Source organism: Falco biarmicus, chromosome 3 (genome assembly GCF_023638135.1).
Source record: "Falco biarmicus isolate bFalBia1 chromosome 3, bFalBia1.pri, whole genome shotgun sequence".
NCBI lineage: Eukaryota > Metazoa > Chordata > Aves > Falconiformes > Falconidae > Falco > Falco biarmicus.
Genome location: NC_079290.1, coordinates 107,593,939 through 107,619,110, shown reverse-complemented (window position 1 = coordinate 107,619,110; position 25,172 = coordinate 107,593,939). Strand labels below are relative to the sequence as shown.

The following is a 25,172-nucleotide window of genomic DNA, read 5'->3' as shown; positions in this document are numbered from 1 at the left end:
GTTAGCTGCAGGCATGACCATTGAAATGTGCAAGGAAGGAAAAGATCAGAAAGAAAATACCCCCCCACGTCGTTCTTAAGACGTTTGTGACATAAGATCTTATGTGTCTGTGGAGGTATGTTTGTGTATGTATTGTGTACGTCTGTTCTCCTCCTGGATCCCATGGGGCTGTCATTCCCCTCACCCACCGCCCCTTAGTTGCCATTTGAAATATTGGTATTAAATGACAATAGAAAAATAAGCCTAGGAAAAGATAAATCGAGCACTTTATCACAGGTGCATCCTTTAGTTTGCTTAAGGTATCTATACATTCATTTTTGCTTTTAATTTCTTTAAAATGCCTCCTTTGCAGTGTGTCCTTTGTGGGTTGGTTTTAAAAATTGTCTTTCTAGATTGAACAGTACCAAAAAGCAGAGAAGGCGGAGGAGGAGAGAAGAAAAGAGCGAATATGGAGGAGAAAATCGAGTTTGACCTGCAAGTAAAGATGAAACCGAACTCCCGGCCAGCCCGAACGGCCGGCTTCCCTGCGGACCCTGTGCGATGGGTCCCGTTCCGGAGGGGCGAGCCGCGTCCCCGAGAGGGGGAAGGCACCGCCGGGGCGGGGGCACGGCGGTACCGGGCGCCAGCGCTGCCGGCCCCCAGCAGCCGTGGCGTGCAGTGATGCCAGCCCCGCAGCAGCCGTGGGGTGCTGCCGTGGGGTGCAGCGCTGCCGGCCCCCAGCAGCCGTGGCGTGCAGTGATGCCAGCCCCGCAGCAGCCGTGGGGTGCTGCCGTGGGGTGCAGCGCTGCCGGCCCCCAGCAGCCGTGGCGTGCAGTGATGCCAGCCCCGCAGTAGCCGTGGGGTGCAGTGATGCCAGCACCCCAGCAGCCGTGGGGTGCCGCGATGCCTGGCCCCCAGCAGCCGTGGGGTGCCGCCGCGGGGTGCAGCGCTGCCGGCCCCCAGCAGCCGCGGGGTGCAGCGATGCTGGACCTCCGAGCAGCCGTGGGGTGCAGCCGCGGCGTGCAGTGCTGCCGGCCCCCCAGCAGCCGTGGGGTGCAGCCGTGGGGTGCAGTGATGCCAGCACCCCAGCAGCCGCGGGGTGCAGAGCTGCCGGCCCCCAGCAGCCGCGGGGTGCAGCGATGCTGGACCTCCGAGCAGCCGTGGGGTGCAGCCGTGGGGTGCAGCGCTGCCGGCCCCCCAGCAGCCGCGGGTTGCAGCCGTGGGGTGCAGCGCTGCCTGCTCCCCGCAGTCACCTGAAGCGTGTCACTTCAGAGGAGCCCCTTAGCCAGCCGAGCGCGACGAGGCAGAAGTTTGTAACACCTCGGGGCTGCCTCGTTCCCTTTCCTGCCGCCAGCCGGGGCCGGCTTTCCGCAGCGAGGAGGTGGCAGCGTGCCCCCGGCAGGGTCCCCCCCCCATATTTATACGCCCTCTCCCCCCGGCGCGCTGCTCGGGGCCGGGCTGCAGCTGCGCTCGCCCCGGAGCGGTGCAGCCGGGCTTGGCGGGGGGCGGGCGGGGGCGGCGGCAGCGCTCTCCGGCACACACGGCGCCCGGGGCCCCGCTCGCCCGCCGGTGGACCTGCTCTCCATCCCGCCGGACTGCCCGTGGCCAAACCGCCTTTGCCCTTTGCGGCATCTCCCTCCTCCTCCTCCTTCTCGCCGCGATGATTCGCACAGGACGCGGCTAGTGCCCCCGGAGCGATCCGCGGGACTCGGCTGGCCTCTCGGAGGTTATTTTGGGCAAGCAGCCGGGCGGGCTGGGCGAGCGGCGGAGGGCGGCGGGGGAGCGCTGCCGGGGCCACCCGCTGCCCGGCGCGGGTTGCCTGCATGGCACCCGGGCACTGTAGAGACTGTGGGGGCTGCTGCTGAGCAACAATACAGTGCTTTAAACTCAACTTCTCACAGCAAGCCAGGATGGCAACACTACTGGAGCTCTGGAGCTGCCAAGGGAGCCGGGGAACCTGGGTTCTGTTTGTCACTGTCTAATAAATGGGAGTAAAATGGAATTTCTTACCTGGGTTTTTCCTGCCTTGGTTCTACTGTGCACCCAGCAGCACAGGTGTATCAGGTAAGAAAACCTCTTATCGTTCTTTTTAGACTGGCCTTTGACAGCTACTCTCTCGGTGCGGCTGGGGTGAGAAACGCCAGCTCTGGGGGGAGCCCCCAGCCTTGCCCGGGGGTGCCCCCATGTCGGGGCTGCCACTGCTTCCAGGGAGTGTTCAGTAGACAAAGGGGTCTTGACGGAAGTTTCCTCAGGAGCAGCAGTTCCTTGGGTTAATCGAGGGGGCTGTTTTTAACGGGGTGCCTGCAGAAGCCTTTTCCCGAGGGCACTTACTTTAAATCGGGGCCAGTTACTTCTTGTGATGGCACCGCACATCCCGGTGGGCTCATCCCCCCAAACAGCTCTGTAGGGGGCCTGTTCCAGCGTGAAACTCCTCCATAAACCCAGCACAGCCAGTGGGGTACTGACTGAGCATCATCGCTTGGGGCCTCCATAGCTGCAATGAAACCCCCCAAAATACAGACATTCCTTTCTAATGGGTTCATTAAGTTGTCCTGAACTTGAGACAAGAGAGACTAGCAGAAATCTTAGAAAAAACGTTTGAAGAACGCCAACCATTTCTTAAAATAATAAATTGTAAAGATATATGTTTGCAATTCTCAGTCACATTTATTCAGAAGGTGTTAGCTAGGCAACCAGCTACGTTCTCTGTATATTCTCCTACAGATCTGGAGGCTGTATGTGGAGAAAGCTTGCCATGATTATGCAATGAAAAGAGAAGGGGGAGTAAAAAAGAACTTGCTGCATGTAAAAACATGCCTACATCACCCACAGCAGAGATGGCTGTGGTATTAAAGGGGTCTTCCTACTTCTACTCTACAAACATTATTAATAGCTTCAGAGGAGTATAAGAAGCAGTGATAATTATAGTAAGACATAACATTGCTGTTATAGTTTCTGGAATTAATTAGATCTGATTTTTTCACTGGGAAGGAAAAGCATCTTGCATTAGAGGAAGTGTCAAGTCAACTGCTGTTATTCAGGACTGACATACTGATTTATCCTGTGACCTTGAATCTGTTATCCAGGGTCAGATCCTGACACCCTCATGCTCTGAAGCAATCCAGTATTACAGTGAAGGCAGAGAAAACACTGCTTATGACTTAAGGGCATCAAGATCTTGCCTATCATTTCAATGATCCTGTTTCTCTATCTGCACCTGGGCTAGGATTCAGTATTTTGGTTGAAAAGGACTGTTTGAGTATAAAAGAAGAGGGGAAAAAAAATCTAAACACGAGTCAGCCTTCTCAGCCTCTGTCTTCAAGGTCTGTTCCTAGGCACAGCAACAGCCAGGATACGTGCAACCTATAAATTGTTGGATGCAGTATTTTATATCTGGATTAATTACCTAGTTACTTGCCTTTCTTCCTCCAGTTAGACAATAGTGATGAGTTGTTTGTTGGAAATACATATACTCATGGCAGAGAGTACGGCAAGGCAAATCCTAGCTTGTGAAATTCCAACTGTTTGGTTTGTATTACTTTTCCAAATATGTCAAAGTGTAAGACATTCAGTGGTCAAAGAGAGCTGCTCTGTTTAGTACAAATTTTCTGAAGATTCAGGATTTAGTGGGGCTATGGCAGAATTGTTAATCTTGTAAAAAGTGAGTAACCTTGCTTATATGTGTACTTTTGTTGAGTTAAACAGAACTAAACCAAAATTTTATCCTTGCATCAGTAAAATCACTCACACACAGATGACCTATGAAATAATTCCTCCTGCAAGGGCCCAAGAAGCACATTAATGTCCTTATCATTCTTCCTTGGAGCTCTGTAATATGTTATTACATATAATTATTTCTGGTAAAGGATGCTTTTATGAAAAGCCGCATTTTATTAATACTTTGGTTTTATAATAATGGGTAAAACTGCCAATAGGTACATTTTATTGCTCTAATTTTGTTTTCTAAACGTAATGTGGTTCATGGTTATGATGTCAGAGGCCATACAAACCCACTAAATTCTCTGCTTGCGAGTTCTATGGACTGTATATTGACAGGTGTAAGCAAAAAGATAGTCAAAAAAAGGAAGAATATTTCAGTGAGTTCTGAACTCAGTGGTATGACGTAAGACTTCCCAAAGGCAAAACTACCTATTAAAATAATGTTAAGGTTTGGCAGAGGAGGGAAGTGGGGAATACGTGTAGCCTGCTTCCTCACAGCACTTTTGAATATCCTTCCAGGGTGCTTTAGAGAGCTGTATTTGAAGCAAGTTCTCTGTCATGTGTGCTATTTGGCTGAAGTGAGTGAATCAAATTCAGCCTCAGTCAGCACATCCTTCTCATGCCAGTGCTTTTTTCAAATAAACATTTTTAAAAAGTAGTAATTTTTGGTCCCTTTGAGACAGTGACTAGTGGCAGGAAATTGGGCATTTATATGATTGACAGCTGTCTGGGGCAAAGACTGTAGCTTCCACTATTTTATCAGAGTTTGATATGCTGTGGATGCTGCAATAATAAATGTGCCACAGTGAATGAGATCATCTGCTGAAATACACTTAGTGAAATATTTCTTCATTTATGTGGGTAAAGAGCACTATTGATAGGAGTTTTGGGGTGTATGTCTGTACTTTGTAATTCTTTACTGAAGGAGATTCTAATTCTCTCATTAAAAATAGGTGTATCTTTTATATAAGATTCTGTGACGGTTAGATAATTGCATATAATTGTCCTTCTGTTGTGTGTCTCCCTCAGCCTTTTACTTCTATTCATGGAAACAGAACAGCTTTAACATGTGAATGTATGCAGGGTGGTCCATTTTCTGTAGCTTAAAACTCACAGAGAGGAAATAAGGGCTTTGATGTTCAAAAGGTTGCCATGAATTAAGCCTAATGCTTTTTCAATTACATTTCAAAATAGAAAACACATTTACAGTGAGCTTCACTTAGAGTCAGGAATGGCAGATGGGAAGGATACACATACTGCTCTGGATAATCCTGGAGTTTGACAGAAGCCAGATTGTTCACTGACCTTGTAGGATATTCCTTGTCTTTTTCCCAACAAGAAGTTTTCTTCAGTGGCAGTGACATCTGGGACATTTGCCCCCAAAAGATTATCTCAAAGAAAATGAAATGTATCCATCCCATCCCTCAGCATCAGTCAAACTGGTATTTCCATCTACCAGGTTAAGATTCATATAACAACTATGTCACAGTCCTGCATAAAATCAGGTTAGCGATTTAAAGAAGAAACCGAAGATGCAAAAAGTGATTTTCCACAGCTTACTGCTATACATGCTTGTCAGAAGGTTAGTGCGCTCTCCCTACAAGTGTGACCTAAAGTCAGTATCTCATTGGCCACTGACGTAAAGATGCTGCTGAGCTTTTTGCATTGCTGCTACAGCTTGTGGCACTGCTGTGCCAAAATAATATTGCCAATGTTATCTCTTGTTCAGCTGCTGTAGTGCACACATTCACACAGGACATAAAGACTGTCTCTTTCCTTGGCCTAATTTAAATACCAGATATTTACTAGAAATGTTGATAAATTTCTAGCGAACATTTTCAAGCAGCGTTCTGGAGTATATTGAACGCAGGCTAATACCTCACTTGCCTGACAAACACTTTAAAGATGTGCTGTCCAAGCTGATTGATCCTTCTCCTCCAGATCACTCCACATTAGTAGAACGCAACTGTTCTGCAGCAGCTGGGAGAAAGATAGAAAGGATTTGGAGATACATGTGCTTCGTATTCTACAACTGCTGAAAGAGGTGCATTTCCTTGCTCTGTCATTGGAGATTCATTGCTTGCAGTTGCTTTCCCTAATCCATGTCAAGGACAGTTTTGTTCAGCAAAGAAGAATTGTTCAGCAATCATAGTTTTGGCCAGTTTATCAGTGGTGACTTCCTTTCCCCTTTGTCAAGTGCACAAGAGAACTAACTGTTCTTTTCACAGTTTAAACAGCAGTAATCTGTTTTCTGCTGCTCACAACAAGCTCTGTGGAAGTGCTTGCAATGCTTAAACTCCAGGTATGGGCAGATCTAAACATATTCTCCAAAATATAGGCTTGAAATGACATGTGCACAGAGTCAGAGTGTGGATGAAAAAGCATCTTCTTCAGCTTTAGATCTGGGAATGACTTCCAGAGTGATATTAGTACTCATGACTATGTTGCCATTCTGTCAGCTAGGCATGCCACTCTGGTCTGGTGCAAAGATAAGATAAGCTTTTTTATGAGCTGTTATGCCCTTTGAATTTTAAAAATCCATCGCTTAATTTTACAAAGTCCTTTTCTCACTAGAACAAGCTTTACAGCAGCTTACATCAGGAAGTGAAGTTGCTGAATCAACTAATAGTAGTTTCCTTTCTTTTTCATCTTTATTGCTTACACTATAAAAAGTTAATCCCTTCCAACGTGTCTTTTCTATGCCGCTCTTCTTTTTTCAGGTACAATAAAAGAATAATATTTTAGGTCATATATAATCCCAACTGCTTATCAAGGATGAGTGAAATTCTCCCACCATTCTTCATGTAACTCTAAAGCACTGGATCTGATGTAGAGAAGTCTAGAGGAATGGCTCAAAGGAGTTACAACAACTGGTCTGTAACGTGCCATGAAAACAAAGGTCTGCTTCGCAAAGTTGTCATTTTTGACTGAGGACTGCTATATTACCTGCTAATATTCACACTTTTATCTTCAACAGATAAAAAAGAAATGAAAATATTATAGGCAGAATAATATTCTTGAGTGTGTTATTTCTCTTCTCCCTCAATCATCTTGAGGGACAAGAGAGGGGAATGGGAGATTTCTACTATGCTGGAGGACCTGGGATGACTTCAGACCTAAAGAGCACATGTCAGATTGACACAAGGGGAACCTGGGCACATTTACGCCCTGCTGAATTATACACCCAAGCATACAGCCCCTGCTGCATTAGTTCTTTGGTCTGTGTTATTTCCCTTGCTCTGTCAGCCTCCGTGTCAGTCTGGGTAGTTTAAAGGTAAAATATAGGTTCACAGAATGGCTGAGGTTGGCAAGGACCTCTGCTCCAACCCCCTGCTCAAGCAGGGCCACCCAGCACCAGCTGCCCAGGACCACGTTCAGACAGCATTTAAATACCGTCGAGGAGGGAGACCACAACCTCTCGGCCGCCTCTCCCAGTGCTCAGTCACCCTCCCAGTGGAAAAGTGTTCCCTGATGCTCACGCAGAACCTCCTGTGTTCCTCTGGTCCTGTCACTGGGCACCACTGCAAAGAGCCTGGCTCTGCTGCCAGAACACCCTCCCTGCACGTATCTGTGTACCCGGACAAGATCCCCCCGAACCTTCTCTCCTCCCCGCTAAACAGCCCAGCTCTCTCAGTTCTTCCTCATTTTTCCACAGAGATGCTCTAGTCCCTTAATCATCTGCATGAAAAAAAATCTAATATTAGCAGAAGCTTTTGTTAACTCAGCGATAACTGTTTGTAAATGAAACTGTAGGTTATTCTGATTCACGTATTCTCTTTGAGTATCTAGAAGCTTTTCTGTGAGCACCATGCTAGTGTGTGAGAATGGCAATAACTGAGTAATTTTGTTGCCTATTTCAAAAATTTTTTAAAATAAACCAGTAGTATAAACATCAAAAAAGTAAATCTAGCCGTAAAATTATTTCAGCTGTAATACTGTAACACTGTAATAAACCCTCCCACTAGTATTAAGTGCATATAGCTCTACTAACTTCAACACATTTGTTACACTGATGATCTGACCCTAAGGCTTTATTAATAATAGAAACAAGATTCTTTTTAATTGTGTCATGGATATTTAAGCAAAACTCCCTCTAGATTGTAATCTGCTTAAAACACACAGCAAACTACAGCCCACAGTTTTTAACCCAACTCTCTCGTTATTTTAACTTCCTTTTAGCTCTATGGCTCTCCTTAATGCCATGAAAATAGAATACGACACAGGATAACTGCTGCACACTGTAAATGCTTTTTCAAAAAGATGAGGCTCCTGGCAGTTCTTACAATGACAGTATTTCTTTTATAGCAAGTGGCTGATTGTAAGTCAGTTATCTGCGGATGAGTTCTTGATGCATGCAAGTAGCAATAACTATTGTGAAAGAGGAGCAGCAGAATTTGTTTTTATTATTTTTTCTCGGGTTGGGTACTCATAAATATACATGGTATTCTGGTTTTACAACAACTTGTACCTAGCACTTTCATACTACTGTGTACGTAGGAAGCATAAGCTAGATTCTTCCACCCTCACAGATCAGGCACACAAGATAGGTCCCTACAGTACAGTCACCTTTGGACTTGAGTATAGTTTTCAAAACACTTTGCAGAACTTGGCTGCAGTTTTAGCAACAGGAATCAAAGAGCACCACCTTCTACTGAAAAGGCAAAGAGATTTTAAGCACATACAGTCATTCAAGTGTATTGTAGTTATTCTCTCTAATCAGGAAAAGACATAAAGTATCATTCTTTACCTATAAAAGGAGTTCAGGCATTTTGCTGATTACGAATACCATTACCTATCTACGGCTGAGACAAGTTACAATAAAGTACATTTTTAAACAAAATACTTTCAACACAGTCATGTATTCTCTCATCTGCCCCAGGTCTTAATGTAAAAAAGTATTTGTTTTCTGTATTAGCTGATAGCCTTAGTATTTCCAGAAATAGGGTAGTGAATGTAAAAGAAAATAAATGAAAGTGTTCCTGAACTGCAATGTTTGATGGTATGAGAACAAAGCCATACCTTACCATCCGAAAATATAATTTCATTTAAGTAAATACTGACAGTCAGATGATTGAAAGACCAGCACATAGGAAACAGCAGTCTGATAGAAGTGTTTATATAGTTGATGAGGCCCAATAAAGAAGGAAAAAGCTTGGTCAACATCTGTTATAGATCTTCAAAGCTGTTGTCTAAATCAATTACGTTATTCCGATTTAAGTAGCTGAAAACATGGCTCGGAGTCTTCCAAGATCCTTAATCAGAAGAGATACAGGAACCTGAGAAATACCTGAGATAGTAGTTTAAGATGTACATACAGCACTGGGCTCACGGCAAGGAAACATTATAAAGGCAATTTAATATATATCCCCAATTTTAACATTTTGTGGTGAATTAATGAAGTTTCACTTCGGAGCAGTGCTGCTGTGATTTAAGGTCACTTAAGCTTTTGACAACTCCACTAATGCAAGTTTTCAGTGTCTCTACTGCTCAGAATTTATATTCCATCATAGTCCCAGAAATCCTTCCTTATATAATTGCCTCCATGCATGTGGGGCAAGAATTTTATGACCAGGTTGATCAAAGATTTTTTTTTCAGTCCCCTGTGTGAAGAAGAGTTGGTTACTGTAGGATACTCTGCTACAGTGCTAGCCATAACGGCATGTGCTGAGCTGAATGCCCAGACTGGCATATTTTGGAGAGAAAAAACATGTGCTTTATGTGGGTCAATGTCACATGAACACTCTAAGAAAAGTTATGTAAGTGCTAAGGCAGAATATGTTTATGGTATATCACTCTGCAGCCTTTCATCGATGTTTAACTAGTTTCTCTTCTGTTACTAGTGATATATATCTCTCAAATGCCATATTTATTGCTGGACTCGGTGGAAGATGCTAAAATAGTGCTCAGACAGTTTCGATATAGTACTTGCATTTAGATCCAGGCCCTTTCAAACCGCTGGCAACTTGTCTCTTAGCAAATAGTTGTGGTAGACATTGTCACAGTCCTTCATTTATCTATTCCTGTCGTGTCACTCACAATGCTGGCAAAAGGAATTATGTGAACAGGCACAGATCTTCTTCAAATGAAGCCTGCCAGCTCAGTTTAAACAGTTAATGAAGATAATATAAGCTTGACTTTGTTTAGAAAAGATTATGGAATATCCACATAATTGCTTGTACCAGGAAGGTTGAAGGGCTGTCATCTGCCAGGTGGTGGAAAATGGCAACAAGAAACTGTGCTAATGTCTTCAGGGAGCATCACTGGATCAGAAAGAAGCATATGCCTAGCACCTGAGAGATGGAGCCTTATTCCTGGGAGGGGGGCTGTGGTGTGCTGCACAAATCCAACAGCCACACGTTACCTCCCAAACAAAACCTACCACCTGTTTGCTGGCTCACTCAGGTCCAAGAGTGACTACAAAAGGACGCGTGCATTACGGCATCCCACACTCCTAACCTGAGGACAGATGGCCAAACACCCACACTGCCTGATGCTGGCAAGCACAAAACAGCACAAGCAGGTGAGCTGGGGCCCTCCCAGCATGATGGAACCATCCATAGATGCCCAAAACTCTGGGGCACCTGTGGGAAGGTGGAGTGGGACCGCGACATTTCAGTGCTATGGATACCTCACTCAGTGCTCAAGACCACGGACAGGAATGGCCCCAAATCCAGACCCATAGTCAGGACTTGCCCCTGCATTCCTAGGATCCATGGAGCACACCTCAGGTCCCAGGACAATGGCCAAAGCCTTCAGGCTCACCACTATGGGCACTCCTCACACTGCAGAGCCATGAGCCCCTCTTGAGGTCTCGGGAGGCTCCTGAGTCCCCTGGACCACAGGCAGCCACCTCTTTGGCTCAGAATGCAGGGGAACCCCTGGGACTTTGGGGACCTGTGGACAGCACCTCCTGAGCTCCCACCACTGCTGCTGCACCCCACGTTCGGGTCCAACCGTGGGCAGCTCTGCGCTGGCTCGGGCACATGCCCCTCAGTGCTCCTGTGCTTTCAGCTGGTCACTTTTTAAGCAAGATCCCCTTTTTGACCCTATCTTTGCAGTTTTCATGTATTTATACACCTTCTGTTAGCATTGCTTTTCACATTTCCAAGGCTCAATGGTACTTTTCACGGTATTGAAGATGTTAAATTCAAATTCCAGCTGTATAATTTTTACTGTTTTCCCATCAGATTTGACAATGTACCAGCCTTCTTGATCTCAGCTGTTCCATAGTGGTACTAGGAGCCGTCACAGCTGCTGTGTCCTGCTACCCAGATAGCTGCATTTCAGCATCCACAGCTGCATTTTATGCAGTATACAAAGTATCCTGGTTTCTCTCATGCTTTCTTCATATTTCTTAGTCTTTTTTTTGCTACTTCTTTTTTTAAAAGAAAAAACCTTAAAAAAGTACACACTTGTATTTTAGGAAGAGAGCATAGTCTTGCCTGAAATATGTTTTGATTTAAACAGCAATATCTGAAATGGTTTTCCTATCTATATACGGTATTTTTTCACTAAATTACCAATAACTGATTATATTGTAGGTGGTCTCTGGTGTAAAAGAAGTCAATATATCTTCCGTTTTCTGTTATTCTTCTGTTTGTAAACATGGCCAAGTTTTAAAAGATACTTGTTCTCTTCACCTAGAGCTATGAGTGACATCGGAGATTACATAGGTTCCAACATCGAAATATCCTGGTTACCCAACCTGGATGATTTGATGAAAGGGTATGCACGTAATTTCAGGCCTGGGATTGGAGGTGAGACTTTCAGAATAATGTCTCTTTTGTTTCTTACAGTCCCTCTACCCTCTGATGTTTATGTGAACTTCATCCTCTACAGGATTAAAAGGTTGCGATTATCTATTACTTGAATACTTGAAATAATACGAATCAAAAATTTGCTTGAATTTGAAAAAAGACAGACTGTACAACAGAATTTGCAATGCAGTTTTCGTGCTTATACAGTTCTTAAATCACTGATACCTAAATTGAAGGAATGTTGGATTACATTAAATGGCAATAATTTCTCTTTGCTTGAAGTCATGCTGTCTTAAATTAGATGATGTGGTTTCCAGAAAGGATTCCATAATTTTCAGTAGCTGTGATTAGATCTCATGTCCTTTATAGTGAAGCGAGGTGTTCTGTTGGAAATTGAGGATGCAATCTGTAAAAGACTTAAATCTTTTGCTTTAAGGTAGATGGAAAGCATACTTTATCATGGGAAACACTTTCATGAATTCGCTCTGTATGAAAGAATTAACAGACTTGGGTCATCTATATTTTTATAGGTACTATGATGATGTAAATTACCCCATTCAAACATTTTTCCTCAGGTCCTCCTGTTAATGTTGCTCTCGCAATTGAAGTAGCCAGCATTGACCACATCTCAGAAGTGAACATGGTACGTTATCAGTTACACCTACCAAGTTGTGAATGTATGTACTGCAATGACAGGAAGTGTAGAAAACATTCAATAGAGAGATAGTTGATCCCCAGCATGTTCGGAGTGAAGAAATTGCCACAAGAAGAGACTGAAAAGAACAAACACTGTATTTTAAGACATGGGCAGAGTCCATTCTGACAGACACTGGCAATTACAAGAATCTGGACATGTGTAAGTCACTAAGATTTCTTAGTACAGTTAGCAAAATTGGATCTGTGCAGTGCTTACTAACAAAAAGCCTCATTTTAAACATGAACACCAACTTCAAATTCCCTTTCACCACAGATACTTCCAAAAAGAAGTGAAGGGAACGATTGTTGTGAGGTGCTCCTCACTTTTAAGTAAACACTTTCCCATAAAGCAGTGGAGTATTAACAACTTACAAATCACATAAACATGTGTAGGCATGGATTAACTGCATCTCTGAAACACAATAGATTTAATTTCAAAACATAAACTTTAGCTTTCTCTCTATCCTTTCCTTTCATGACAGTGAGTAAATTCACTCATTTTTTTAGTTTTGCTTTAAAAAAAACCTTCCAAACCAAAAGCTGTACTTGTGGAGCTATATAAACTGATTTTCTTCATTAAGACATATGCAACTCTTGCAACATGTTATATACAACACTGGCATTGAATCACTTTTTCATATCTTGGTTTTATCCATGGTAGAAACATATGACAGAAATCAAAATGCTTGGGCAGCTCTATGGTTGACTGAATATAAAAATACTTATTTGCACTGGAAGCAGTTAATATGTTTCTAGGCTAACACAATGATTTCTGACCAACTCCCAAGACATGATTGTTGTATTTGTTTAGCATCACTTTTTAATTGGGATTTCTCTTGTCATAGGAATATACCATGACAGTATTTTTGCACCAGAGCTGGCGAGATGACCGTCTGTCTTACAACCACACCAATGAAACTTTGGGCTTAGACAGCCGGTTTGTGGACAAGCTCTGGTTGCCAGATACTTTCATAGTAAATGCCAAGTCTGCTTGGTTCCATGATGTGACTGTGGAAAACAAACTTATCAGGCTGCAGCCAGATGGAGTCATTTTATACAGCATCAGGTGAGTGAAAAAGAGTGCAAGTGTAATCTATTATGTATTAACTTTTTGAACACACTATAAAGGAATCACTCAGTTTTCCTAGGGTGACTTCCTAAAATAATTATTCATTTAAAATGGAAGTAGTAGTGACTCCTATCAGAGATCCCTTTGCTTCACAAAGATTGCACTGCCAGGAGGGTATCTTTGGAAACATATGCATTTTCCACTGCATAACCACTGATCACTTTCAGAATGTGGAGATAAGTATCTTACAACTATTCAGTCACCGGGCGAGGAGATGCTGAATACAGAGTAAAGATTCTGTTCTCTACTCTCTCACTATTTTCCAAGGGAACTATAAGCCTGATTTATCCTCAACTTCCCCGTCTTTCAAACAGAGAAAGTAGTATTTCCTCCCTTTGGAAGAGTGTTCTTGTTAGAACTCAGTAACTATATTTACAGTTAATTGTGTAATGTTTGAAAAAATAACAAGTGTGTATCTTTGAAATTGTAAGTCCAAAGTCACCCTTAAGGTACTGGTAGTGATCTTGGGGACAGTGGAAGGAAGTGGATTTGACTCAGAAAAGTCCTTTTTATCATCAGAAGTAGCTGAAGCCTCCTCTGACATTAGACAAGTCATTTGTTCTTTCTGCGATTTCCCCCCACCTTTGGGTTTCCCACAGACTTAGTAAAGGCAATAGCCATGAGGATTTTGAAAACGTTTCCTGTACTAGTATTAAGGTTTCAAAGTCTTTGATTTAGTCTTTCACGTTCTGAGGAAAAGGCTCGATCAGAATGTAACTAACTGGTGTTCACTTGCTTGGAACAGGATTACCTCAACAGTGGCCTGTGACATGGACCTTTCCAAGTATCCCATGGATGAGCAAGAATGCATGTTGGATTTGGAGAGCTGTAAGGGCTGAGTACAGTGTTTCATATAACCTATATTTTGTTTAAAGCCTGCACATATGGTATTTAGCTTGCTGAAGTTTGCTGGGGTGCTTCTGCTTTAGTCAATGAAATGTAAGTGGTGCCTTAGGAATTAGAAATAAAGGCTACAAACATGAACCTCTTAATTCTCTGTGTTGGACACTAGGCTAGGGACTTTTCAATAGCAGTTCAGCTGTGATCCAATTCAAAACTATAGATTTAATTTAGTGAAGATGAACAACCTACAGCCTTGCTGACAAATGTCTGGAACTTTGTGCCTGACATAAAACTAGTGCAATTGGGACAGTCACTAGCATTACTGAGGTTTGCATCAAATCCAGTGAGAACTAGTAGAGAAGCCCACAGGCAAAATCTGATGTGCTATTTTTTCTTCATGAGAAAACAGGAAAAAGAAAGAACTCCCTGCTTTTAATGAATGTCATTGTGACTAACACTTACATAGCTGTTTAACTTGCCTAGGCATTCCTGTATCTGTTACACAGAAATCAATCAGAATACTGCATGGATGGGCTTAAATTAATTTGTACTCACAAAGGAGGGTGAAGAATAAGTTTGTATTTTGTCCAACCTGTATTTTACGTACAATCAGCATGTAATTCCCATGAGACTTAATACTTTTGAATGAAATTCACCACTGACACAAGCAGGGGCCACCCCATCAATGGCAATGAATCCGGCCTTTTGTGGGTTTTATGTCAAGGAGTCGACAGGTCCCGAGGGTTCCAGAGTTTTGTGAATAGCAGCTTCTGAACAGATCCCTGGCCTATTGATGCAAGTTTATATATATATATATATATATGTATATATATATATTTTTTTTTAGCACTGACTTTGTTTTATAGGCAATTAACCACAATACCATTTTATCTTGTCAAAAATAGCAATCTACAGTTTTACTTACGTTATCACCAAATGCAGAGGCAGCAGACAGTGAACCAGCAATCGGTTCTCTCTCCCAGCAAGTTCTCTAGGGAATTTTGGTGGTGGTTGAATTTTTTAATTGAATTTGACGGGTTTGATTTCAGTGAAACAAACATGCAGAAATAAAGCTCATTAAACAAGTGAATGATTTAGTAGTAAGCTGTCCATTAACAGCAAAACTAGCAAAGATCGATTTCCTATGGATTTGCATATTACATACATTTCTTCATACGTGTTTCCCCCCTTCTCTCATGTCCCTGGTGCCCTGCACCTCTCCTAGGTGTTACCTTCCAGCTGGCACCCATGCCAAACTGCAGTCTGATTTTATACTGCACGCCAAACTGCAGTCTGATTTTTAATAGGCCGATGTACACGTGATTATCGAGCTAGCTGGTGCATGTCAGAATGGACATAGGTCTGGGTTATACAGCTGTTCTCTAATCGCATGCACAAGTTTGATTTTCTGTTCTCTACACATCATGCCATACAAAACTTCCAAGAATCTAGAATTTCAAGAATCAGGAAATCAAGAATTTGGAACCTTTACCTTTTTGTCATTTTGGTCTGAAAATATTAAAGAGGTTCAAAAGCTGTTGGGAGGAGAACTGAGAGAAAAACAATGCATAAGCAGTTTGCATAGATCTTGTTTTCTTATTGAACTGCTTTAAGGCTGGGGGGTGGGGGTGGTGCTGACAGTTGTTTCCATGAGTGGGGATTCGTATGAACAATTCAGCAGCATACTTTACTTTCATGCAGTGTCCATTTGAAAAAGCCCTGTAGGGCTTGGAAGGGGAGAGACAGAGCCAACTGGACACATTTTTTGAGGACACCAGGAGAATCCCTGACAAGGAAACCTGTTTCCTTGACGCTGCCTGACTGGTACAGAGTACCTATCTCATAAAAATCGATGTGCGAACTTGGCAATAGACTTGCAGTCCAGAATTACTGTCTGATCTGTTTTCACTAGGATCGGCATAGACAGATTAGGTGAGGTAATTATTTTCTTTTACCAGCAGAAATTTCTGTGACTCTTGAGATCCAAGCACAGTGCAGGGGTAAGTAGGCTAGTTTGAGTGCTACAGTAACTGTTACTTTTCAGTATGCAAATGAGCTTTTTAAGAGATAATCTGAATATTTCTCATGACACTGAAGTGCATTGTGCCATACCACATATCACATATTGCCAGTCAGTGTGAATTGGCTTAGATTATTCTCCCTGCAGGAAAGCTACCCCAATGTGACACTGGCAACGCTGATGTTGCCAGGACAATGAATTATCCAGACTGAGTCACAGCATGTTTGCAATGGGACTGATCACAACTAGCGTAGCAGAGGAATTAGAGGAATTCCACTGTTGAGTCCCCCAAGTTGTTTCTTCCTCAAACTTTGTGCTTATTCAGCTTTCTTTTGGCAGATGGCTACTCTTCAGAGGACATTGTCTACCACTGGTCAGAAAACCAGGAGGAGATCCATGGGCTAGATAAGCTGCAGCTTGCTCAATTCACGATTACCAACTACCGCTTCACAACAGAAATTATGAACTTCAAATCTGGTAACAGGATCTCTCTTCAATTCAGGGACAGTATCTGACTTTTCCTTGCATAGGGAAACCTCCTATATCTATAATAGAAAATCCTTCTTCTTAAGTAATTTAAGAACCTGTCAGGTTTCTGATAAGAGTTTTCTTAAGCTTACACTTGTAAAAAATGCCAGCCTTCGCTGAGCCTTCAGGTAGCCACTGTAGCATATTATGCCCTTTAGCTTGGTATGCTTGACAAAATACTGCGTGGAATAGCCAGACAGCACCTGATAAAAAACATTTGAGGTATAGCTCACATTTCTTGACCTAATTTGCAACTAAATTTGCAGCTAAAGAAAAATTTCCATTGACCCTGATGTTACGTGGCTTATGACGTACAGTCAGACCATTCTAATTCTATCCAGTAGAAGTCAGTGGTGTATATGCGTAGCATTGGGTTTATTGCAATGTTTGTAAAAGACTGGAGTAATTTCTTTCCTGCTGATTTTTCATCCTCTTTCATGTATTCAGATTCTCATTTATGCTGCACATCTCCTCTAAGCTCTTTTTTGAGTTTGAAATTAACTTGGCCTTTTAAAAAATCTAAATTTAGTATCTGGAGGACTTTCTACAGCAGATGATAAGACAGTACACATTTTGAAGCAATACTGTTATTTGAGAAGACTCATGATTTTATTTTCAGATCTGGCATTGATATGACCTGAGACAAATAATTTGACCTATTCTTAGCTGATGAGAACTGTGGTATTTGTGCAGGGTTTACGAAGACTAATTGAACATTCAAAAAAGCTTTTTGTGATCTTGTCCGAAATATGTTTAAGAATGTCGATCTGTGTCATTATATGAAATGTTATTTTGAATATCAGTTTAACTGCAATTCTCACAGTCAGAGTCCTTCTCTGTCTGCTCTTTTTTCCAGCAGGTCAGTTTCCCAGGCTCAGTCTCCACTTTCATCTTCGACGAAATCGAGGAGTTTACATCATTCAGTCTTATGTTCCTTCTATCTTACTAGTGGCCATGTCGTGGGTATCCTTCTGGATCAGTCAGTCAGCTGTGCCTGCCAGAGTGTCATTAGGTAAAACAGATAGTTAGGGGAACTAACAGGGGAGGGGTATGCTGATGCTGTAATTATGCTCTCTAATAATTCTCATTTTCTGTGAAGGTGCATTTATGAATATACTATGTTTACATCTGCAGAAGGGATGATCCTTTAAAAGATTTCCCTCATGTTTTAATTTCTGTCATGCTATCAGAGCAGCTGCCTCAGTAAAGAACAGAAAATAACCAGGGTTAAAAGCAACAGTGAATATGAGGCAGATGTATGAAAGAATTGATTTGAAGGAACTGGGACAGTGACAAAAAAATGTTCCTAGAGCTTGTGGATCTGCTTGCCTGAGTAAGGGTTGCAAGTCTAGATGCCAACGTTTTCGAGGGTTAAGTCTTCTGGTTTTGTCTGTGCTGATCTAGAACAGAACCAAGGATAACATGTTCAAAGCTTCCTTAGTCATTCATACAAATGCACAGTTTTTTACAAGCTCTCCTGTTCTGAAAATCAGAAGGCATAAAATTAGGAGGCTTCTACTGTGAAAATATTCCTCAGCTTCAGCTTAGTAAGTACACTTATTGTGGTGTATACTGTGAAACCTAAAGTAAAATTTCTCATGCTACACTGCAGGTATAACTACCGTTCTTACTATGACTACACTGATGGTCAGCGCCCGATCTTCGCTTCCACGAGCATCTGCCATCAAGGCGCTTGATGTTTACTTCTGGATTTGCTATGTGTTTGTCTTCGCTGCACTGGTAGAATATGCATTTGCACATTTCAATGCTGACTACATGAAAAAGCAGAAGAACAAGATAAAGGCGAGAAGGCAGAGTGGAGAGGTCAGTAAGATAAAGGCGAGAAGGCAGAGCGGAGAGGTCAGTAAGTGTAATACTGTGAATAACTTTGCAAAAGCAATCACCCTGCATCATGATCTTTTTCTCCTATGGAAGCAAATTCTTCTACTTCTTTTGAAAGAAAAAAATATCCTGATTCATTCGTCACATTAATATGACAAGCAACCAAATGCAACTGCTAATTTGCCTTTGAGCATGGTTAGCACTAAAGACAACATATTCTTACATGGTTTGCTGCTGTATTTAAGATGGGAAATGCAGAAAAAGAGAGAATGAATAAGAAGAGAGGCAAAGCATGTCTTGAGCCAAATTTGTACATCTTACACTTTGAGAGTATATTTAGACCCTTTGATATTTGTCCAGTCCTCAGTGTAAGATACAGTAACTTTGAGTTGCTCCTGTAGGGTCAGGGCAAACTCATTACAACAGTATTACAGGAGATGGGGGAGAAGGGCCTTTTTTTAGGAGGTGTTCTTCAGTAGCTAGTTCTGCTAAGACTCTTAGCTCTGCTACAGCCTAATAAAATGCTGTCAGCAAACCGAAAATCAGGCCTGTAGTCTTCAGTGTTGTCCTCTGGAGACCACATTTTTATGCCCAAGCTGCCTATGGTAAATACAGATATAATTAGCCTGGTTACATAGGTAGGAAGCCCAGTGAAAACAAAGGAGTACGTAGGTGAATTTTCTTCCATGAACTCCAGATGCACTTTCCTGCTTTCTTCATGTACATATATGTGTGTTAGTGATGGAGCACGGTGAATTCATTAAGGTTTTATTAAGCCGTAGCGAATATGATTGATCCATGTTCATTTTCTGTCCCACCTCCACATTCTCTCAGCTTTGACAAGAGCCTGAGAACTGCCTATTGGCCACACAATGTGATAACTGTCTCCTTCATATATTTTTTTATATATCTATATATAAAATATATATGTATTATAGCCAGTCAATTATCTTCAGTCAGGAGGGCCTAAGCATGCTGTCTCAATGGTGCTTCAGTAATTCAGAGCATGTAAAATTATAACCAGAATTTAGATGTGATAAGCAAGTAATAAGTACCATTCAGCATTTATGAGTCTCACAGGTATTTCTTCATGTCAGTATCATGGTCAGGCTAGCTTGGATGAAGTACATACCTATGCCCTAGAAATTGCTCTTATAGGCTCTCCTCTTTCCTTTGCAGATAAACGTGAAGAATGCCATCGTTCTGTTTTCCCTTTCCATAGCTGGTGTGAACCAGGAACTGGCCATTTCCAATAGGCAGCACCGAATTCCCAGAAGCCTGCCTGGATCATATGGCACAATAGAAATAGAAACTGGAGAGACAAAACAGCAGCACATAATGAAACTGGATAAAAAGAGTGGTCTGAAGTCCCTCTTTAAGCCCATTGATGCTGATACCATTGATATATATGCCAGAGCCGTGTTCCCAGCAGCATTTGCAGCAGTCAATGTTATATACTGGGTTGCGTACACGATGTGAAAAAAAAAAAAAAAAAAAAAAAAAAGAAAGAAAGAAAATTCATGTGGAGAGCTACAAAATGAACAATAGCTTTGGACTAAAAAGCCCTTGCTGTAACTGTATTGATACATGTCTTCTCAAAATATTTTCCAACAAGCTTGAGACACTTCTAAAGTCAAGAGAGTCCTGCTACCAATTCCTACTAAAAGCAGCAATTTATTACCGGTCTGATTTGATACAATAATAGCTGTACTCTGCCAAACAATCCCAGCTCCTTATTTCCTGTATTACCATAAGACAGTTTTACATATGTACATACTGCAGCAAAAGTTTAAATCTTAAATTACCATGTTTTTCCTTCACTTTAAAGGTTGATCAGTAATGAAGATTTGGCTTTTCACACTCAGATCATTTCTTTTTTTGTAATGGAAGAGCTAATTCCTTACTTCCACATGACTGATTTTCTGCATCTGGCCTTCTGTGGGATGGTCTAGGTTTAACAGGAGTGCTGAAGTTGGAGTTTTTAATCATAAAAATCTCATGAACAAAGTAAAAGAGAATACAGGAGAGTGGAGACTTTTTCTTAAATTATTTGTCTTGGATAAATTATTGAAAACATTTCAATGCTCTTAGTCACAGCATGAAATAAAATATACTACGTAAAATTCTACTGAATTGTTAATAATGACTGTATTACATTTCAGATCTAAGCTAATGAAAGTTTAAACACTTAAACACATTAATGTTTATTAGTTTAATAGGCCCCAAAATAGATGAAATTATTTAGAAACACAGGGAAAGCTCAGGCTTCCTATGTTGGATTGGGAAAAATTTTAAAGGTGCTTGATAATGAAATAACTCAGATTCCATTTTCAGGAAAGACTTTAGAATTCATTCTGTTAATTTTTAGTGAATGTCTACCATGTGTGCCTCTGAAAATATCCTTTTTGCATCTGTCCCTAAATAGCCGAGTGAAGTAAAAAAATGTCGTAACTGGCTTTAAGTTACTTGGTTGCTTTGGATATTCTTGCCATTTTTATTCAGAGGCTGATCTAATATGTTAGGTCTCTTCACTTCCATTATTTGAAATTTGTGGGTATTTGCTGCCTAATTCAGGACTAGATTCTCTCACCCAACTCATGCAAAATAACACTGTTCTGTAAATAATTCCAGTGAGCTCAGCAAATGAATTCACAACAGTATTCACAACAAACATAAGTTTCACAATTAATCTTTAAAAAACTCCACAGTAAATATATTGGGGTATGGATTAAAACAACTGAAATACTGTTAGTATAGGAAACCAATGTCAGGCACTTCAAAAGGGAAATTGTTTTTTGAGGATTTTGTTGCCTTGAGAGTGAGAGGTGGTTTTAAATATAGAGGCTGACATAAAAGAAAATATGAAAAGAGAGAGGGAGGGAAAGACTAAAGCAAAGAAAGTGGTTGAAAGGTATGATGGAAGGGAGCATGGGGAGGTGCAAGGTTGAACAAGCTAAAAACTGTACGTAAGAGAAGAGCTGCACTGGGATTTGAAGATGGGGATCTCGAACATAGTGGCTAATGATTAATAGTTGAATTGCAATAAGGATGAAACAAGCATCTGATCACAGTGGAGTGTGGGCACATTCCTCCTGCCTTACTTCTCTGTGACATATGGTTTGATTTCATATGACCAGCACTGAAAGATAGAGCATTTTAACACAGATTCATAACTTAAAATTTGTTCAGTATCACTGAAGTAAGAGAATGCTTTGAAGAAAAAATAATGATGCTGAACTGAGCTATAACAGAAAATAAGCTCCCGTGGTATTTCAGACTTAGGTTCACCTCAGTCTTTAGCTTCTGTTATAACAGAAAAACTATCTGCCGAGAGTGTGCTTGAAAGCACAAACTAACATCGAACTGTAATTGTTCCACAACGTTCTCACCAGTCTAGCCCTGGACTGAGACACCCAAATTTTGCTCCAAGATCTTGCCACTGACTTTGGGGAATCTCAGTTAATTCATTTCACTGCATCATCTGCAAAATTGATACAATGATACTGATTTCTTTCCTATATCTTTGAGTTTTACAGAAGAAAAACCCTTCAGGAGAGACAGAAACTCTTACCCTCCAACTAGGTAAGTGCATCCAACTAGTACTTATGATGCTATTTGCCATAGTTTCTGAATTAAAGCAAAATATTAATTTAATTCACCTCATCCAGAAAGCTCATGAAATTCTGCATCTCCTTCCATATTACGCAGGTAATCAGGCTTCTTTTTCCTCCTGCTTCTCCTCTTCCTATATTTTTCTTGTGTTTGTTCCTGATGTTGATGAAATTCTACATTACAGAAATACACAATTTTTTTCTAAGTGTGTTTTTGGTTATAATCACTTTCTCCCCAAGGAAGTTCAACCTCTCCTGCTCTCTTCTGAATCATTCTTGCTGTTTTATATAATGATTAAGTGCAGAGTGGAATAAAACGAGCACAAGCATGACTTTACAATGTGTTTTCCTTACTACGTTGTTGCTTTTTCCATGGTCCTGGGTCAGGTCCTTGACGTATCTTAAGTTCCCTTTCTACCTCTCCTTTCAGCTTAAAACCAAACTTTTTTTCAGTTTACGGCTGACCTGATTCTTGTCTAGCCTTGGATGCCTCAGAAGTTTAAATTTAACTCTTGGATGATGCACTTCTATAGGCAAGGTGAGATTGTAGCAAGTCTGAAATACTCTGCTCAGCACTTTGAACAGTATCACCACAACAATATTACACCCTTTAGAAAGGCCATAGTGCCTTATTCTTTTCTGTTACATTTACATAAATCAGAAATAATCTTCGGTTTAAAATCAGTAGATTAACTACTGCTGCAGAAAGTAGAATCTAACTTTTTTGTATCCTGCTTGTTTCTCTAGCTATTAGTTTATTACATTGCCTGTCAGGGTCAGTATCTACTACTGATAGTATCTACTACTTCAGTATCTACTGAAATTATTGACTAAATTCAGCTGAGGAAATACTCGCAGCAAGTTCCTATGGAGTATAAATCATAAGAAAATAATTCATGATTTCAGAATTAAAGTTGTTAAAGAGCAGAGAACAAAGCATTGACCCAGTCCCACTAGTGTGCACTGGCTGGTTATTTGGAGTACTTAGCAAGAAGGAGGAGGCAAATATTATGAAGGCAATGTCTAATCTAATTATTTCAGCAGTAATAGTTTGTAATTGTGCACCTGACATAACTCCTTACATTGAAGCCAACTGAGTAATCACATGGGGTTATTGGACAAAATTAGTTGCTTCTCCATCTGGGAGACAGTCATGGGCTGCGTGCCCTGCTGACTTCTTCAAAAGGTTTATTCAGTGAATTTGTTCTCTAGTTTGACTGCTGATCTTCAAGGTGCACAGCTCAGTTGTGACTAATCAAAGCAAAGGTGATAGAAATCTTTTCCTCACAAAAATACCCCAGCCAGAATGCTAGACTATCACAATGTTGGAGACAGAAGCATAAATAAAGGGGAAGACATTGCAGGCACTCAGAAATGTGCACTGTGAGCATACATATGGCAATTGTGTCCATTTCAGGAACAAGGTGACTCAGAGGGGAGAACAGGTGTTTCAGCTACTGTTACTGCACTTGCATGAGTAGCACAAGACAAAACACCTCCATCATCAAGAGTGGGATTTTCTTAAATCTGTTTCCAGAGCCAGAAATAGAAAAGTCAGATGCCATTCAAACTCTTTCAAGGAGAAACTTCAGTACAAGAGTATGGTGTAATGACTGGAGTTTTGCATAAATTTGAATCTTCTGTATTTTTGCCTGTGCTTTATTTGTATTTTTTTATTATTTGAAATCATCATACTTAAAAATCATCAAACATTAGTATGCTAGGCATATTAACACCTAAAGACAATGACCTATTCAACTCTAATTTCATTAGGCCCTTAATAAACAGAATTTGATGTCAGTTGAATGCTGACTTTGGATGGGTTCTACTAGTGCCAAGGAGGGGGGGGAGAAAAAAAGTGTGTGACAGATAAGAAGGCACTTTTTCTGTGCTGTACCTGAAAGCATTTGTATTCCTTCCAGCAATTTAGAATACTGCTCTATGGACTGGCGTGTCTGTGAGAAAGAGTGGGATATGTGTTAATGTAATCATTCTAAATGTGAAGTGTTAATAAAATGTAGATATACAGAAACTGGAGCTTCTATAAACAGACAAAATAGACATTCCAACTATTGAACTGGAAGATAAAATGCATTAGAAGGAAAATCAAAATAACCTCAGAGATTTCATCCCATAATGAAATCCTGCCTATTCAGTGCCCAGGGGCTTGTAAAACTCTACTTTGGCCTTGACAACAGAAGAGAAAGTACCATTCTGTATTCATGAGTGCTTTCTGTGGGGCACTTATGCAGATGACTTTATTTATGTTAAAAAATTGCTGTTGCTGCCTCAAGAGATTGAGAAGGATCAGAAGGCACAAGATGAAGAAGAGCAAGATACCGCATGATTTGTCTGGAAGTAATGCTGGCAGTGACAGCAGTATTAAGAGGTTAATATACAGAAATGACTGTCCTCCTTCTGGGTAAAAATGAAAGCATTTATCCAAGTTAAAGTAAAAGCTCTCGCATCAGCTCTTAACTGGTTTTCTAATCCAATAGATAACGTAGCGAAACCAATTTAACTCAATGAGGCTTCTACTGTTGGTACAACAAAACACTTAATACGATTGCTCTGATTTTAAATACTCAGTGTCATTAACCTAAGAAAGCACTTCACATCAGGAGGAAAACAGCACCCCTGCATATTTGTCTGTGAAGCAGAATAGGTAACAAAAAAACTTATTGACAGCATCTGAAAATATTTTAATTAAAAAAAAAATCTGAAGCAACTCCCTCATGCCCTCTTTATTACAGCAGCTTAAAACACTTGCAATGGTTGAAAGCTGTTTGATGTTATAATAACGCTGTGTGCAATATATGTTACAAACACAGATAGCTAATTCCTCTTAATGAAAACTGAACAAAAAATTGGCAATAAACATGTCTTATTTGGATGGATTTGCTGAAAATGAGAAAGACTGTACTTCTGCCTTTATAGCTTGTGTCTTAAATGAGATGAATTTGAGGATCTAAGCCCATCATTACATAATGCATTAGGGATCTGTTCTCTCCTTATACCAGCTTTATGTCGTGGCTATTCCTTTTACT

The 25,172-nt window shown here is 41.1% G+C and overlaps 2 protein-coding genes across 4 annotated transcripts in view; one reads left to right on the top strand and one right to left on the bottom strand.

Annotated features, from left to right (window-relative positions):
• CFAP74 (cilia and flagella associated protein 74) overlaps positions 1 to 25,172 on the bottom strand; it is a 92,292-nt gene that overhangs the window by 56,804 nt on the left and 10,316 nt on the right. The window lies entirely within an intron of this gene.
• On the top strand, positions 1,318 to 24,007 carry GABRD (gamma-aminobutyric acid type A receptor subunit delta). Of its 3 annotated transcripts, none has more exons than XM_056331184.1 (9): positions 1,318 to 2,043; positions 11,344 to 11,456; positions 12,032 to 12,099; positions 12,998 to 13,218; positions 14,027 to 14,109; positions 16,484 to 16,621; positions 17,529 to 17,684; positions 18,285 to 18,496; positions 19,694 to 24,007. In XM_056331184.1, the coding sequence occupies exons 1-9, from the start codon at positions 1,976 to 1,978 to the stop codon at positions 19,991 to 19,993; spliced, it is 1,359 nt and encodes a 452-aa protein (XP_056187159.1). In that variant the 5' UTR covers positions 1,318 to 1,975; the 3' UTR covers positions 19,994 to 24,007. The 3 variants fall into 3 exon arrangements, with proteins under 3 accessions (XP_056187159.1, XP_056187157.1, XP_056187158.1); XM_056331182.1 differs by having other exon boundaries at positions 1,323 to 2,043; positions 18,285 to 18,532; XM_056331183.1 differs by having other exon boundaries at positions 1,325 to 2,043; positions 17,532 to 17,684; positions 18,285 to 18,532.